The 19,292-nt window shown below is 31.8% G+C and overlaps 1 protein-coding gene across 10 annotated transcripts in view; it reads right to left on the reverse strand.

Moving 5' to 3' along the window:
• Positions 1–489: 489 nt before the first annotated feature.
• The window catches only part of LOC132713954 (5'-AMP-activated protein kinase subunit gamma-1-like), a 119,331-nt gene continuing 100,528 nt past the window's right edge, over positions 490–19,292 (reverse strand). For 8 of the 10 annotated variants that reach the window (XM_060696685.1, XM_060696683.1, XM_060696688.1 and 5 more), the window contains 11 exons: positions 16,853–16,934; positions 15,567–15,625; positions 14,177–14,197; positions 11,998–12,043; positions 7,362–7,540; positions 6,119–6,199; positions 4,790–4,912; positions 4,059–4,130; positions 3,457–3,637; positions 2,308–2,375; positions 490–1,391 (listed from right to left, as the gene is read on the reverse strand). In XM_060696685.1, the coding sequence (XP_060552668.1) occupies positions 2,335–2,375; positions 3,457–3,637; positions 4,059–4,130; positions 4,790–4,912; positions 6,119–6,199; positions 7,362–7,540; positions 11,998–12,043; positions 14,177–14,197; positions 15,567–15,625; positions 16,853–16,934 (885 nt within the window). In that variant the 3' untranslated portion in view covers positions 490–1,391; positions 2,308–2,334. The remainder of the gene's footprint in view (positions 1,392–2,307; positions 2,376–3,456; positions 3,638–4,058; positions 4,131–4,789; positions 4,913–6,118; positions 6,200–7,361; positions 7,541–11,997; positions 12,044–14,176; positions 14,198–15,566; positions 15,626–16,852; positions 16,935–19,292) is intronic. The other 2 variants (XM_060696681.1, XM_060696680.1) reach the window with 2 other exon arrangements.

A 19,292-nucleotide genomic window follows, 5' to 3' on the forward strand; every position in this document is an offset into this window, starting at 1 on the left:
AAGTTTGGTCAAAAATCCGTTGAGAAATGTAGGAGGAGTTGCGCACAGAAGAAATTGTTCACTATATATTCTATATAAGGAAAAAAAACAAAGGGCCATAATTAGGTCAAATATATACCAATTGCAAAACCCTGGCAATATGTGACAGGGCACTTGATGACAAAGCTTCTGAGAAAGTTTGGTCAAAATCCGTTGAGAAATGTAGGAGGAGTTGTGCACAGAAGAAATTGTTCACTATATATTTTATATAAGGAAAAAAACCAAAGGGCCATAATTAGGTCAAATATTATCTAATCGCAAAACCCCGACAATATGCGCCAGGGCACTTGATGACAAAGCTTCTGTGAAAGTTTGGTCAAAATCCGTGGAGAAATGTAGGAGGAGTTGCGCACAGAAGAAATTGTTTACGCCCGCCGCCCGCCCGTCCGCCCGCCGACATACCTCAATCTAATAACCAGTTTTTTCCTTCGGAAAACCTGGTTAAAAATTATAAGCCATCTGGATGTACCAGATTGTAGATAATCAAAGCACAAGCATCTGGATTTAGCAGTCTATAAATAATAAAAATAACAGGCATTTGGATGTTAGAAATAACAGGTATCTAGATGTAACAATCAACATCTAGATGCATAAGATTAAAAAGATAATTACTTTGCTACTTTTTTTTTCTGACACCATTTTACAAAATTCTAACGATGATATACATGGCCTATCAGAACTAACATCTTTTCTTCAGATAAGTTAAACATGTCATCAGTCTGTCAGTTCCCAGATAGAGAAACACACTGATATATAAGTAATATACACTTAATTTCTGAGTAATATACTATTATAAACACTAAATGATACCATAATAATTATCACACTGAGTCAATCATTAATGAAATCATTATAATACATGATTTCTTTATTGTTAGTATATTAGAGATAATTGTATGACCATAACAAAACTCATGTCGTTTTAGGTATCTAGTCAGCTCTTGCAGTATGCTAATTGAAGACTTGCAGCCAGATGTATTCCTTGAAATGTCACATGACCTGGTCCTTCTGCTGAGAGAGAGAGAGAGAGAGAGAATGAAACAGTTGGTCAGTCACATGATCCCTTCAGTTCAAGTAGCCAATCAGACTCGAGCTTTAATCTACATCTCCCTTTATTTGGCCAGATTCCATTTATTGTCTGCCATTAAATAAATTTGACTCTTAACATAATGATATTGGCAGCCAATCAGATTGTAGGATGATTAACTATCCACCAATCAGAAGAAGTCTTACAGCAAGTCATACATTTGGATTGACTTCAGCAGTTGTTACAGGAGTTTTGATTGGTGAAGAGATAGTACCTGACAAAGATCTCTTATCTTGTCATGAAAAAGTAATCTTCTTCTCAACATCTGTAAGCAAAAAGTACAATATTAAGAAATGTAAGGAATGCAAACAACAAATAAAAGTTACTTTAAATGTAATCATGATTTACAAACTAAAGACATGACGTTAAATTCTGCACATTAAAAACCAGATTGTCAAATGTGTAAAAAAAGATCTATAAAACCATAATACATAGTTTTGAACAAAAAGACATAGATCTTTTTATAGCTACAAATACAAGATCATTAATTGTATGTATCTGTTTGAACAAAATTCATAAGGAATATTATGCTATAATTATCAAGGTATCCTTTACATGAATTAGTGCTAAGATGGTCATTTACATAAATTTGTATTTGGATAGACAAGCTATATAGTCCTTAACTATGTGTAGAACAACCAGCAATAATATTAATACATGAATTTGCGAGTTAAGGAAGAAGTTTTACATTAATTTGCATTTTTTAAACATGGATGTCATAACGATATGACACCAGTAATATTTTCCTTTACATTACTTTGTTAATGAAAGTAGCCATATTGTTATTTATATGAATACATAAACAAGAAATGTTATCCTTTGCATCAATTTCTTTCATAAAAGAACATACATTTTGTTTTTTTATATAAATACGAAGATCAATTACATTCTCCTTTTCATGAATTTGATTGTTAAAAGTAAAGCCTTATCATACTTCACATAAATATGCAACCAGTTACATCATCCTTTACATAAATTTGATTGTTAAAAGAAGTTTTATCATAATTTACATAAATATGTCAACCAGTTACATTATCCTTTACATGAATTTACTTTAGTTAAGAGACAAAATATACTGACATGTCTGTTAACTGTTACATTATCAGGTTATATATATATACATGTACAAAAGCATTGTTTAAATCTGTGTATATTGGTGCATATTATGTACATGTACTCACGGTTTGAACAAGCATAATTCATTTATTCTACATTAATGTAGTGGTGAACTTTTCCTCGCTCAAATAACCTAAACATATATTATATATGATATTGTATTGTGTAACAGTCTCACAGCTTAACCTGCTCAATTTAAGTAATGGATTTGCCTTGCTTTGAATTTGAAACAGTCCATTTAAATTTCAAGGGATTTCAATATCAAAATGCTACCAAAAGTATATAGAGCCTGGTCAGACTGAACATGCAGGCTAGCCCGACTCTATACTGGTGAAAAAGGCCAATCACATTTAGTACCAGCAAGTTAAGGGTTAAAATGGAGAATTTTTTTTTAATGGCGATTATCTAGAATCTTGTATTCGATGATCCTTCTTAAACGCATTATCTAGCAGGTAGATAGGTGCGTGTCTAATCCGGTACCGTAGTACGGAATTTAGACCATACTGGATACTCTTCAAAGGAGGTGTACCATTATCGGGATCATTCGAGGAGCAAGGACACAAAAAATTGTCAAGTTCGAAAGTTCATTATCATATATATTATCAAAATAAAATCATCCGCTATGTCCATGTGTTATGTAACTACCTTTTTATTTCTATTTACAGTGTAACCAAGGAAATGATTTGTAGATATCTCTACATTAATAACCAGCTAGAACCTACAGTAATTAGCCTTCTCAACCAGGTTAACCTGCACATCTATGCAGTCTGACTTTACTATATACGCTGGCCAGTTTCAAACTTTCATTTTAATATCCCGAAAATTGATGATGGACAATTCCAAAAAATGGAAGCTGGACAAGTCCATTTAAGAAATTCAGCAGGTTAAGGTTAATTCTATGAATCACGGCAATAAGACTTGCCAATGCTAACAATATAAATCCAGACCCAGTCTGTACATAAACTGTTGGCTGCCATATGTTAGTATTTAAATATTGAAATCCATTAAATTAAACAATTTTAAATTCCAAATGCTGACAAGGTCATCATAGAAATAAATGACAGTAAATATTACTTTGTAGCTTATAAATCAAAGTGAGAATAATATTTGCCCATTGGCCTCATGATGTGTATTTGTAAATCATTTAATTAAAGTATACATTCTAATCTAAGGTACTTATATGTGGAGTTGATATAATAATTTTATATACTAACCACTGCCCATTGGTTTAAGTATTAAGTGGTTAAGAAGATCAGATAGAGAAATAATGCCGACAACATGATCTTCTTCATCCACGATCACAAGCCTGTGTACCTCTGCCTTCACTATTTTATCTATCACAACACTCAATGAATCCTTCACATAACATTTCACCACGCCTTCAAACCAACTTGCCTACAAAATATATATAATTATTAGTAATTTTTGTATAAACTTAAATAATCTAGTCAAGATCATAATATTGATGCCTTGTATACTTTACAGGAGATACAGTTTACCTCCCTTTACCTTATTATGGACATAATTCATGTAAAGAATAATACTAAAGTTCCAACATTTTATCTATTATTTCAAATTACTTCATGTTAAAATGAAGACTTGACAACCAGAAATTCAATATTTCTTTTAAAATATGTGTTAAATAGCATATATATATATTCTTAAAAATCATATCAAAGCCTGTTGATATTAAAAATATTTACAATTACACAAATTTTACCATGGTTAATTAAAGATACTGTATTTAATAATGTTGATTTTATTTATAATAATGTAAGATTTGTTATTATTGATATAGATACATGTAGATACATACCCCCATTCTATGCTGCAATGCCTGCTGTATAGTGATATCTAGATTATTATATGTCTTCTCTGCTGCCAAATTCTAAAATAAAATATATTGCTTTATCATCAACAAATAAAACACTTTATATACAGCATGAGTAACAAAATCATTGATAAATTCTCATTTATCTCAGTAAATAATCCATCTTTATTTTTAAATTTTATAATCTGTCTGGAACTGGAGAAAATTACTAAACATAGAAAAATAGCACTACAACTGTAGCAATATGCCTGTGGTAACAGTATTTGTAAATGTTAAATGTCCATAAAGGAGCTGAAAATATCACATATCTTTGAAAGAAGTTATTGATGCTATATCTTGACAATTTCCATAAACCTATCACTGTACAAGCCTATAATAAAGGGGAGAGATGACCTAGTGGTTGACATGACCGTCTCTCAACCCAGTGATTGTAGGTTCAAGCTCCACTGGTGTCACCACCATGTTTCCTTATTTGACACAAGTACTGGTTAGTTTAAGGCATCTGACTCAAGCGTGGTTTAAATAACCTAAGCTTTCATTACAATAAAAATCTGTAACATTTAAACAAAACTGAAGCTAGAAATTAACACAAAGTCATATTTCCCTGTAGGATATACTGATTATACACACAGAATCAGCAAGTCAAAATTTATCAAAATTAAAAATTTATATACATTTTGAGCCAAGGACCGGGTATATAATTATATCCGACTTACAATAACATCAAACTTGGCATAGATATCTACAACTTTCCTGTCATCATCTACAACTGGTAGTGCTGATATTCTATGCTGCACAAACAGATTGAGAGCCTCGTATACTGTAGTGTTACGTCTAGCCTGCATATACCAAAATTATACATATTATATTCTAACATATTGGTTCTTCTCCAATTATATTAAAATGAAAATTATGGTAATTTTAGAAATCATAAACATAATGATTATATAATATTATCATTGTCATGGTAAAACAGCAACTTGGTGAAAGAAGACCTGAGATATCTGAACATACATTATCTCAGTCACATTGTAGTAGAATCACTGACCTTCAGAAAGTCATGTGAATTATTTGTCATATGTAAAATCAAACGTTCAGCAGTGAAGGGAGTAGAAGTTAAATTCCTTGTCCTTAATTAAATGAAGTACACAAATCAGACTAACTTGTATTAAGTTTGATCAGCTCTTATTATAAATGCTTCACTATTATACCAGAGACATAGATAACATTATCTATGTCTCTGATTATACTATGTATTACAAGAAAACCATTGATAAAAATAGCAACTACAGTATTAGCAGTTATGAAACAAGAAATACTGCCAATCTTTATATCTGAACAAAATCTACATACACTAATAAAAAATATATAAACCAATTTTACAGGCTGTCAAGATCTTAAAATATCTATGACACAAAATTCAGACACTTTTCATGTATCTGTTCTGGCTAAAATGCACATACAAATTTCAATAAATCCTAAACTGAAATGGAATTGACTAAATATTTACTGTTTCACAATTTATTTATGGTTCTGTGAAATGCCAAGTATGTTTAATAGGATAAATTCTTCATATTATCATGGAGAACAAACTTGGACTTTATTAATAAAATACAAAATCAATACAGGTTTGTCATCTGCAGAAATTAGCACGAATGAGAAGATGAAACCATGGGCATAACAGTTATAGAGAAAACTTGCTAGTTGCATATCTCTGTACTTGCCTACACCACCGAGCTTATTTAATAAAACCATTCATCATTTTAAGAAAAATTTAATAATATAGGTGTATTGACTAAACAGCTAACAATTGTCAGCTGATCTTGGTCTGCACTGGGGGCATCAGGCAGGACAGTTGTCAGATATATGCTGTATCATTGTTAGATTTCTGGTACAGAATTTCCTTAAAACGGTAAAAGTCCTTGCTTAAAGCCCCAGCACTGTAAGTTGGGACATATTCCAGGGCATGATGGTGCCAATATTGATCTAGCGGTGCAGGGTTTAAACTTTTCTTGGTTAATAAACTATGTAATGAATGAACATACTGTTATAACATTGTCATATGTTCCAATTTCTAGTTCGCCAATACTTTTATTCCAGAATGTTGGTTTCGGAAGGTCATTTATCTGTAATAAATATCAAAATAAACATTGTTAATTGTATATTATATCATACTATACAAGCAGAAATTAGTTTTATCAAGGGCAACTGTATACAACAATAATTGATTCAATTATATTCCAAACTGATTACATATTGTTACCAAACGAATTATACAAATATCAGTTCTTTTCTTAAGACACAAGGACTATAACTTTCTAGTTTTAATGGTTGAAGAAGAAAATTGCATTATTTCAGACTCCAGCGAGCACCTGAGTAAAACCACCAACTTGTATGTTAGCTAGCTGGATAGATTCCTCATATAAAAGAATTGGAAGACTCCTTTACAGGATTTTAACCCATATTAGCAAGTGTTGTCAAGTTAACATCCTTAATTGCTCTGCTACAGATTCTTTAAATAACAATATCCAGAAATGTGTCCATAGTACAGGAATTCCCCTACATTTCACTGTTCATTTAATCTAAGAACAGACAGACTAAGGCAAATCTATACCTCTCACGCCCCCTATGGGGCATTAAAACTGCAATTTCATATATGTTTGATAATTGCTTACAAAGAACCAGCTAAAGTTACATCATCTTAAATAACCAAATGATTTTAACAAACATGTTGAAAAATAACACATTTCATTTATTTTCCCTAGAATCAGAATCTATAATGAAACGCTCCGATTAAAACTCTCCTAAACAATTTCATTTCTTAACGTATTAATCAACTGTTTTTTTCCCCTTTAAAGCAAACAAATTGATTTGATATGCCCCCATCCCTCTCCAAAAACAAAACAAACTGTCTTTTTGATTTTAATTTCTATGCCCAGTTATCTTTTCTTCCCTTTTTTAATCACCAAATTCAGTTTTTGTTTTAAATTCTGTATTCTTTAGCAAAAAAGATTTAGGACAACTTTAAAACTGTAGAACTGTGATGAACAAATATACAAGTATAAGTAGATCTTTGTCCTTCATCCAAAATGTTTGTTCCAAATTTACATTTGGTTTTGAGTATCACTGATAGACTAATGTATTTCAAGATACAAGTATATACCTATCTTATATATTCAGGAGAAAATTAAGTATTTGATATTTACAAGGCCTAAGGATATTGTTTATTGTACCCTTATAATATACATCAGTGCTCAGTTATATATACATGTTGATGTATTTACTTACATACAGATACAGGAATCTAAGAATTCTCTTATGTGTGAGAATATAGATAGCATTGCCCGTAATCTTGTCAATGACGGGGAGACGATGTACATGGTTGTGGATCAGGGTACGTATTGCCTCAAACAGGCTCGCGTCCGGGTCTATACACACAAATGGTCGCTGTTTGTCCTTTAATACCTCTGTAATAAAACATCAACATAATATAGTATTGTAATAAAGAAAGTTTCTGATGAAAATACTGTTATTAACTGCATGAACTTTTATTTAATCTTTTCTACTGAGCTCTTGGGGGGAAACAACTTTACACAGATAACTCCATCAGATATGCACAATATTGTTCCTTTTACAGCTCAGCATGGTTTTCTTTCTATGTATACAGTAATTCCAACAAGTAGTTTCATTTCTTTACCCTCAAAATGCCTGTGAACATTTAATGTACTAACATTTATTTTGGGTTTTTAGGTCACTCTTGGTGAGCATACCTGCAATCACTTCTTACATTAATTTCTTTTTGTTGGATTTTATAATCATATGGTGACTTTATTGGTAAAATAAGACCTCAGGCACCATTTTGTGCATTAATTCAGACATAAGTGGGCATCATAGTATAATCATCAATCTTCCTTACATAAAGGGATACACAAGTCTTTGACAGGATTCGAACCTACAGCAGGGAGGAGCTAGTAATCTGAAGTCACTTTAATCACGGAAGGCCCCTACTTACACAAGAGAACAACAACTGATTTAAGACAGAACATTTTATGGTTTCAAGAATTTGAAATGTTGATAGAAAATTCAAAATACAACTGCTGACAATTCTAAGTTGTATTATCTAACTTTTACTTTTTGGCTTCATAAATATTAATTGTGGTTAAAAAACAAAACTTGAGGTTTTGCATTTGTTCCAGACTAATTCTGAATCATATATGTGAGAAATATATACCAAATATTCTTCAGGGAAAGGAAATTTCATATCAATCTTGACAGTCACTGGATTATATTTTTTCTGGTATTGAAAAAACATGAACTTAGACTACAGGGGAAGTTTTGCAAAAACCTTGCTGATATATAATCAGCTAGCACCTATACAGACAATGTAATACAATATCTTCCCCCTGACATTTTGCAAGCATCACTTGTGGTGTAATGACATATTCAGGTAGTTAATATAAAATCTCTACAATAAATTGACATTAACAAAAGTCAAGGGAGGTCATCAGACAGAGTCATATAACACAGTGTTTCTACTGCACCAGACACCCAAACTTGATTACCCAACAAAACTTATTGATTCTGAACTTTTTATATTTTACTCTAAAGCAACAGAAAATTCACAGCAATTTATCATTATTATTCTATTTTATCCAGAAAAGAAAAAGAACAGATGAAACATAAGATTTTAGTCAACGCCAAATGCATCTTAATGGAACCGTGTTATTTGTTGTATGGATGAAAAAACAAAACAAATTATTTCAAACCATGGAAACAATAGCACAAATATTATTATCACTTTCAGATAAATAACTGTTTGTTATGAATTAAAATTATCACTGATTTACAAACAACATGCAAATTACAAACATTCATATTAAGGTATTAGCACCCTAATGCATTACCTCCGCTTTGAAGAGTATTCCAATAGGCTAGAATTACTGTTAACTACATTGAAAATGAGGGCCATGGGTTCAATCCCCAGAAGGGTCAACTTTTTTTTTCTTTCTTTTTTTCTTTTAACATTATTTATGTATCTCTCATGTCCCATATGGAAAGAAAAAAGTGTTTAATTTTTAAATTTTTAATTTATATAGGTATTTATTGGCTAAATTATGCTAAATCTAGTAATAAATATGGTACCTGATATTTTCAAATTGTAATATAATCAAAACTAGACGGTAAAAGTATTTCATATTTTACAAGATCAACCAATATACTTTTTTAAAAATTTAGGGAAACTTTGAAAACAGGCACTCATTTGGGTAAATTTTAAGAATTTTTTGAATTAGGCTCCCTAAGTAGAAAAATGGTCAGACATGTGGTAAAAATGGGTAGGGTAGGGTAAAATTTTTTATACAGATTTCATAAAATTTAAGTAGAAACCATAATTTTGCTTATGTGGATTGTTAGCTGAATGGTACTATTTGTTTCTTACCAAAAATTCATGGGAAAATATTTTTCATTAGAATGTTATTGCAGATTATTTAAAGGTTCCTCATTTCTAAACAAGAGGGCCATGATGGCCCCGAGGTCGCTCACCTGTATATAGGCCCCCTCAACCCCCACCCCCCCCAACGTTGCAGAGCCAATTTAACCCAAGGGCTTTTATTTGCACAAACTTGGTAGACACCCATAAGAAGATGTTTCATGCTAAACATTTAAGCTCTAGCTCATTGGGCTTTTTAAAAGAAGATTTTTTTTAAGTTTTTACTATACACATATAGTTAAAAACAATGACACCCCTGGGGCCGGGCCAGTTTTGACCCCAGGGCTTTTATTTGAACAAACTTTGTAGACACTTACTAGAAGATGTTTCATGCTTAATATCTAAACTCTAGCTATTTGGTTTTTTTCAAAGAAGATTTAAAGTTTTTGCTAAACACATATAAAGAAAAAGGGGCCAATTTTGACCCCTGGGCTTGTATTTGAACAAACTTGGTAGACACCTATTAGAACATGTTTTATGCTCAATATCTTAGCCATAGCTCTTTGAGTCCTTTAAAAGAAGATTTTTTAAGTTTTTACTATATGCATATAGGGAAAATCAATGACCCCCCGGGGCGGGGCCAATTTTCACCCCAGGGCTTTTATTTGAACAAACTTGGTAGACACCCATTTGAACATGTTTCATGCTAAATATCTTAGCTCTAGCTCTTTGGGTTCTTTGAAAGAAGATTTTTTAAGTTTTTACTATATGCATACAATGTATAGGGAAAATCGATGACCCCCCGGGGCGGGGCCAATTTTGACCCCAGGGCTTTTATTTGAACAAACTTGGTAGACACACACTAGAAGATGTTTCATGCCAAATATCTAAGCGCTAGCTCTTTGAGTTCTTTAAAAGAAGATTTTTAAGTTTTTTCTATATGCATATAGGGAAAATCAATGACCCCCGGGGCGGGGCCAATTTTCACCCCAGGGCTTTTATTTGAACAAACTTAGTAGACACCCATTAGAACATGTTTCATGCTAAATATCTTAGCTCTAGTTCTTTGGGTTCTTTAAAAAAAGATTTTTTAAGTTTTTACTATATGCATATAGGGAAAATCAATGACCCCCCGGGGCGGGGCCAATTTTGACCCCAGGGCTTTTATTTGAACAAACTTGGTAGACACTCACTAGAAGATGTTTCATGCCAAATATCTAAGCTCTAGCTCTTTGAGTTCTTTAAAAGAAGATTTTTTAAGTTTTTACTATATGAATATAGGGAAAATCAATGACCCCCGGGGCGGGGCCAATTTTCACCCCAGGGCTTTTATTTGAACAAACTTGGTAAACACCCATTAGAACATGTTTCATGCTAAATATCTTAGCTCTAGCTCTTTGGGTTCTTTAAAAGAAGATTTTTTAAGTTTTTACTATATGCATATAGGGAAAATCAATGACCCCCAGGGGCGGGGCCAATTTTGACCCCAGGGCTTTTATTTGAACAAACTTGGTAGACACTCACTAGAAGATGTTTCATGCCAAATATCTAAGCTCTAGCTCTTATGGTTTTTTAAAAGAAGATATTTAAAGTTTTTTCTTTCGGTTGCCATGGCAACCAGAGTTTTGCATGGAATTAAATTCTTTGAACAATTTTTAAAGGTGACCACCAAAGGAACATTCCTGTGAAGTTTGGATGAAATTGGCTTAGTGGTTTATGAGGAGATGTCATTTAAAGTAAAAGTTTACAGACGGACGGACGCCGGACGAAAAGCGATCACAAAAGCTCACCCTGTCACTTTGTGACAGGTGAGCTAAAAAGGGCCCTAATAACATCCTAGCTTGAGTTCAGAAAAGTGGCCATAACTTGATTTCCGTACGGTAAACTTTGTTTAAATTTTGCATACAGGTGTACTTGAAGGTATACATCTGACCTATGATGTCAATTCTTTAGTTCCTGATAGTGCCCATTAGGGTCCTAATACCTTAAATGATTAACTATTTATTCATTTAAATTTATTTTCAAGTGTAGAAGATACAAAACTGCTAAAGTCAGTGCTAAGGGATGGTTGCAAAACTTTTTTGGTTGACCTCAATTAACTAATATAATATGGCCACCATCAAGTTATACTGGTGGAGAATAAAATAAATTTTCTTTGTTTTATTTCCAACAAGAGCAGTATACCTTAGTGGACCCTTCTTCATAAGAAAGAATGGTAAAAATCCCCTGATTTGATAAGACAGCACATGGGTAGTGGAACAGATGACTGCATGTCAGTAACATTTACCACAATACCACATACAATTAACAGACAATCAACATACTACAATTAACAGACAATCACTATACCGAAAAACAGACCTACCACTAACAGAATAAACAATGCTAACAATCAATACCACAAACAACAAATAATGCCACAAACAGAAATTACTATTCTATTTTGACAAACAAGGAAACCAAATTTCTACAAACATTAAAATATCATAAGAATACCTCTCCATTTTTCTATGTTGTGTTCCTCCAGCTCATCCATTTTCACCTGTAATTAAACAAAGGAACATTTTCACCTGTAATTAAACAAAGGAACATTTTCACTTGTAATTAAACAAAGGAACATTTTCACCTGTAATTAAACAAAGGAACATTTTCACCTGTAATCAAACAATGGAACATTTTTATCTGTAACTGAATAAGGAATTATTTTAACCAGTCTTAGGAATATTTTCATCTGTAACTGAATTTAGGGAACATTTTCACCTGTAATTAAACAATGGAACATTTTTATCTGTGTAACTGTATAAGGAATTATTTTAACCAGTCTTAGGAATATTTTCATCTGTAACTGAATTTAGGGAACATTTTCACCTGTAATTAAACAAAGGAACATTTTATCTGTAACTGAATAAAGAATTATTTTAACCAGTCTTAGGAATATTTTCATCTGTAACTGAATTTAGGGAACAATTTTACCTGTAATTAAACAATGGAACATTTTATCTGTAACTATATAAGGAAATATTTTAACCAGTCTTAGGAATATTTTCATCTGTAACTGAATTTAGGGAACATTTTCACCTGTAATTAAACAATGGAACATTTTTATCTGTAACTATATAAGGAAATATTTTAACCAGTCTTAGGAATATTTTCATCTGTAACTGAATTTAGGGAACATTTTCACCTGTAATTAAACAAAGGAACATTTTATCTGTAACTGAATAAGGGACCAAACATGATTAACCTTTACCACCATAAGTCTTGACTGTTGGTGACCCACTTTGTGTATTTTCATACTGAAATCCCTTAAAATTTAAATGGACTATTCCATATTCAAAGCAGGGCAAACCAGGTGAAAAGTCAAAAACCCTAACATCAACAGTAGACAATTCTATAATCAAACAAAGATGAGTCCATAATATAAATTTAGTAGATATTGTTTAAATCTTCAGAACGCTTTATCTTTCAAAAATATAGCAGTTAATATTGTCATGTGAGGTAATATCGTAGGCACAGTTTGTTTCATGTTTGACATAAAAATATCGGACTGTTTAGAAATTCCAACATTACTTCTTTCCATGCAGGTTTCTGGTAACCATAGATACACACTTAAATCTGTTTATGTATGGGTTTTAAAGTTAATTAATATAGGAAATAAGAAAACATAAGCATTTATCTGTTTATAGCAACTGGAGTAATAAAAAGCTCTCATTAGTGAATTTGTCTGTATAATAATACTAATACAAGAGCTACCACTGAGTACAGATTACGCTCTACTTTTCCTTATTTCTAAATGGCCAACATTACAGAATCTGTATGGCAAAAGCAACGACAACCTGACAGTAGCAGTAGCACAACCTGACAGTAGCAATAGCTTATAATTTTCTAAACAAACCCAATGCCCATTACCACATAAATGGCAAGCAAAAAGCTTGTGCTAAACATTAATAAGATCTTGAGTTTAATCCTTCAGATAATCACATTAATGATTTATTTTACTCTTACAATGCTGAACTAGAAATTTGATTAGCTATTGCTACCAGTTTAAAGCCACGCCAAATCGTACTGTCTGATCAGGCTCTATAATATCGGTTGTCTAACTTAAAACCTCCAAAATTGATAATGGACAGTTCCCTGAACAAGTCCATTTAAGAAATTCAAGGGGGTTAATGCTAACAAAGTATTAAATTGTGTTTAAATATTTAAAATTGTAAGAGTAAATTAAAGGTGCATTGACTCAAGTTCTTTCTGTATCTAGGTGATGATCACACTATTGTGATGTCATTTACAAACTATTAGTGTTTGAAAAGAGACAAGCATGTTAGTAAAAACATTTGAAATACAAGCCCTTGAAATGTCTTAATGAATCTTATAAAAACAACATTTCAATATTAAAGGCAGATAACTCTGGCATAAAAAATTATGAGGCAACAATTACTTGCAAACAGCCGTTCACTAGCTGGCACATGCAAATTTATGTACATAACTTATTGTTTTATGTCATATTGAAAGCATATTAGACTTTTGTGAAACAATCTTTATTTTAATAAAAAACCTTTATTTTTGAAAATAAAACAAACAAAATATTTTTGTTAATTGAAAAATAAAAATAATATAATAATTATTATTTGGCAACACAGACATTGGACACGGAAAACAAAGAATGGGAACTTACATCCTGTCGTTTCTGTTTTTCCTATGGTGTATTTAAAAATATGAGTTATGTAGGGAGACCTGTTACCTTTCATCATATATAACAATGTGTTGCTTTATTTACTGACTGTAAGGTTATACAACAGACGGAGCACTTTACATATCATCATATATTTATAGTAACACTGTAATGTGACTGTAACACAACAAGTGCAGTGATTGAAATGTTCCAAATGTATTTGAATTTCAGTGTTCCTTGTTATATATACATATGTGCCTACAAAGATATCTATGTGGTAACATTTAAATGCCACAATAACACTGAATACAGTGTTTGAGAAGTTACAGCTATGTTTCCATGTTACACTGAAACCAGACTGTACCAGGGTATGTTATGTTTCAGCCGCACTTCACCAGTGCTGGTTATACATAGTGCCTAGGCTCAAATCTAAAAATACTGAAAAATCACCCAAAATTAAATATTTAATCTTTTAATATAATGCTTTGATCTCACATTTTATAACCTTACTTCCAGTGTTTGTCAGATTTATTGAATATAAAAGTTCATTATAAACATACAACAAACAGTTTAATATATGATGTATAGTATATTAAGATGTATGCAAATAAAAGAAAAATGTCGAGTTCAAACATTTAAAACTTTATCTAGTGTCATAACAATGTAAATTCCAAGCCTGTTCCATAAAATTTCAGGAATGAAAATATTTATATGTATAATGACTGGAAATAAACATTGTTTATAATATACAACATTTCAAAAAATAAACTAACCTAATTGAAAAGTTTAAAACTACATGGGGTTTCAACTTTCCAACAAAAAACTTTGCTACCTTAGATTTGCATATTCGGCTGTATTACAAAATTTTTAATTCATTTAAAATTGCACATAATAACAAATTATATATTAAGTTGTATAAAAATCAAAAACCTTCAGAAAATGTCTCCTGCATTTAACTCAAATTATTTGTGTTCAAACAGTCACAAATATTTTATATCACTTAGTTGTAAGTTATTACAATAGTCAATATTCTTTATCATTTTATGACACAATATCATAACTCTGACCCTGCTGTAACTGAACAAGTATAGAGAAAGGCTAGCCTAAACATCCGTACAGTCTGACCAGGCCCTATACTGCTGGCTGGCTATATTAAAATGCTCGTCCTGAAATCCCTAATATCTATAATAGGCAGTACCAAAAATAGAAGCTGGACAAGTCCATTCACGAAATTCAGCAGGTTAAGGGTTAAATTTCAGCAACATTCCCAGCCTAGGAAAGGAATTCTTCGAATTTCAGATATTTGTTTATTTCTTGAGAATAGTAAAAAAAATCTAGAAAGCAACTAAAAGCTTATCACACAAAGTTAGTATATCATAAACAAAGTACTTACATTAGGGGACGTGTAATATTTGTGTAAGATCGAGATAAAATCTGTAATCGTCAACATCCCTGTAAGATACAAAATAAAATATCATCATCTCTAACATTGTTAAATACCCAAGTCATAAAATTAAGGTACTTGTTACTAATTAAATATGTATATTAGACATGCAATAGAGTTGTCAAGTATAAAGAGATATATTGTATTATAAAACTATACCACATTTTACCATTAGCTTTCAAATCATAACACATATGGTAGACATGCAATACAGATATATAACAGAAGTAATTGTACTTTATTTTACAGTCTTGCTGCCAGTTTAACATTGATTTTATGATCAGTTTACCTTTCTAGGAGAACTTTTACAAAATTTGAGAAACAAAATGCTTAACAGAGCCGACTAAATAAATGTATTGTCTGAAGAACATTCTGTGAATAATTTGGTTTAGAAAAAGTCTATCATGGTTTTTTGGGTTTTTTTTGGTGATTTTACTACATGTTTGGTCGTGTATCAGTGTCTGTCCACCTAACCTATTTTCTAGGTAATTCAACAGTAATTACCAATATCTCAGCAAATGACCGACCACTAATCTTACATGATATCTGTATTAACAGTGAGACACAGATGACCACGAGATAGATTGTCATGGAGAAATTCAGTCACCATCCAATGCTCTTCCTATTGTGCTTAGCAGGATTAAGGGCTTCATGTGAAACAAATGGGACTTCTATATATGACACGAGTTAACAGCGTTTGGCATAAACCCCTCAAATTGTTGGCAATAAGATTCTGGACCTAAATATGCCAATTAACCAGCTCCTGAGAATCGCGCATTTTCCCATGACAACATTAACTTGAAAATAAAATGCTGTCTTCCATAATTAAATGTGTGGAAAAGTTCAAAGCATTTTGCATAAAAACAGGTACCATGTCAACACCTTGTGTAGATGCTCAGGGCTTCCATTAAGTTACAAAATTTATAAGTCACAGACTGCAAAAAGTTTGACATAGGAAGCCATATTATATAGCAAAAGCATTACATTTTGTAAGCCACAACCCTAAAGACTCCAAAACTTTCACTAATGGAAGCCCTGGCTGCTATACCACGTCATGAATAAAATGCTTTTGTTAACTAGAATCAAACAGTGCTATTCCTCTTTAGACCATAAAATATAAAACAGCCTGCCAATGTAACATTCAAATCTTCAGAATGGACAAGTACTTATATTTTTATAAGGGAAGACAATTCTTTCTCTTGTAATTTGATGAGTTATCTCCCTTTATAATTTACCTTCATAATCTTGTTTAGCACTACTCCACAATGGTGCAGCTCTCACTCCATTATATACCAGGGCAAAAAATGCCTTCTTTACCTGAAATAACATACAACATACCTTTATCAAATATCAAAATTATTAATTATTTCAAAAATAAAAATAAAACAAGTATCAACATAATTAAAACCTAGAAGACAGAAATACACCACCTTATAAATTCTGACATGTGTTTGTTGTTTGAACAATTATTACAAGCTCACAGTCTTATATAAGGCTGTTTGTTGAACCTTATTATCATTTAACTGCAGGTTGTTTATCAATCTGATCTTGAAATTTCAGATTGTTAATATGGATTAATGAAACCTTACAAGAACTATTTTATATTGATTGTTAATATATGCATTTTGAAGTGTAAGACTGTTTGTTTATGTGGACTTTAATCCTTGTATTTATCATAAATATAAGTTGTTTGTTTGTCTTGATTTTGGAACTTTAAGATAAGTTATCTATCTTGTTTTATCACATACCTACGCTATTTATGTAACTATGTTATTGCCGTGCATATATTTTGATGTCACATCATTTACATTATACATAGCGTAAAGAAGTGCTACATGTTAGTATAATTCTATAGGTGTGGCAATGAAAAAGTTATTCTTTTTTTTACTATAAACAGTTCATAGTTTGGATATGTGATAAATAAGAATGTGTAGCTTCATAACCTCTTTGAATAAAGAAATTTCAAGTTTGCAAGAGGTTCCCATAATATAATTTTGTTTAACTTGTTCATGGACCTTTCCGGTTTTTCTTAGCGGAACATTTAGCCACACCTTTTCCATTCATTGCTAGGTCAACTGCTCACAAACAGTATCACAAACATAACCACGTGTTCTTTTGTGCAAACCAGGTCAACCAGTGACTATGTATTATCTCAATCGAGCGATTGGATAACAAGTTAGCCAATTTAAATAAAACTGTAAACACCGGAAAGGTTCATTAAATTCAGTATTCATTTTAACGTACACTTATTTAATATACTCTTGTATGATTGTTTTAAACTTTGTATTTCCTACTTTCCAACAAAAACTGCCATATCATCATACAAATTTAGTGTTTTTAATGTTATATCAGAATTCAACTACATAAACAATCATGGAGTCAATATTTTCAATATACTCTAATATTTCAATATATTCTAAAACAGTGTACTACTAAATATATTTTTCATTTTATTATCACATCCCCTAGAGAAAGCAGAATCATTTTACTACATGGTTAAATTCCTAGTCATTATATGGGTAAATTCTAATTAAAATTTCTACCTTCCAGTCTATATACTGGAGGTTTAAAATATTTCTTGCTTATTGGTATTGATGTGTTGTCAGGAACAATGGAAGCAAACAGGGAAGTTTTTCTGACATTTATCCTTACAGGAAATCATTATACACCGTCACTGAACACCAGTGTTTCTACTGACAACAGGATGTGTCCTGGTCTTGTCTTATCAGAACATTTTAAGCATTAACTCTACTGTACATTTGAGAAAATCTAACCAAAGTCTATTAGTTTGTCCATTTCTGGACTGAAATTTTTAAAGTTTGGCCATTTCCTGACTTAACTTAGTTTGCTTTTATTTTGAAATAACCTCTGGAAATAGTATGTATTTTCTAGGCTGAATATGACTTATGGGAACGAACCCACGCCAGAGAGGTAACTGGTTTAGAGTCCATGACTTCTAATCCAGTTACCTCTCTGGCGTGGGTTTGATCTCCGGGAGATGCTTTGGTAGTTTAGCACGGAGGAAGGTAGTCTAGTACTGGTGTAACTCTCCAGGAATGATGGTTAGGAAACTACCCGCCTATATGACGGGAAAAGGCGTAAAATGAAACAAACAAAACTTATATATATGTCCAAAATTCATTGTTAAATTGTATTGTATTTTTGTTTAAATGTCCATTTGCACATTTTACTAATAAGTTATCTTAAAAGATGGGCTGTAAAGATGTACATATTAGAGGTCTATCATTATCAGCCTATTTCTCAAAGGTAAACAACAACATAACTAAATGATGTTTGCAGAAATAACTCAATACATTGTAGTAGTACATACAACTTCTACTATTGCTACAACAAGGACAAATTGGAAGAATATTTGGCATCCTCTATAACAAAATAATCGATCATGGAAGAGGACCAAACATATCCTCTTTTTATGAGGATTTCAGTTAGAAGTTATCATTTGGAAACTTGCCATGTGTCCTTGACCTTCACAAGACTGACTTTCAACAACAAGCCATTTCCATATATCAATGTATAGCACAGCAAGATAACAAATTTCCAAACCAGGTCAATAAACCTTACAATAATTCAAACATTTTATACATCAATAACTTACACACTAGAAAGCCATGTAAACAACCAGCTGTTTATAATAGCAGAATTATCATTAAAAAT

The sequence above is a fragment of the Ruditapes philippinarum genome, unplaced genomic scaffold, assembly GCF_026571515.1.
Source record: "Ruditapes philippinarum isolate M1 unplaced genomic scaffold, ASM2657151v2 ctg186_1_1_1_1, whole genome shotgun sequence".
Taxonomy (NCBI): Eukaryota; Metazoa; Mollusca; class Bivalvia; order Venerida; family Veneridae; genus Ruditapes; species Ruditapes philippinarum.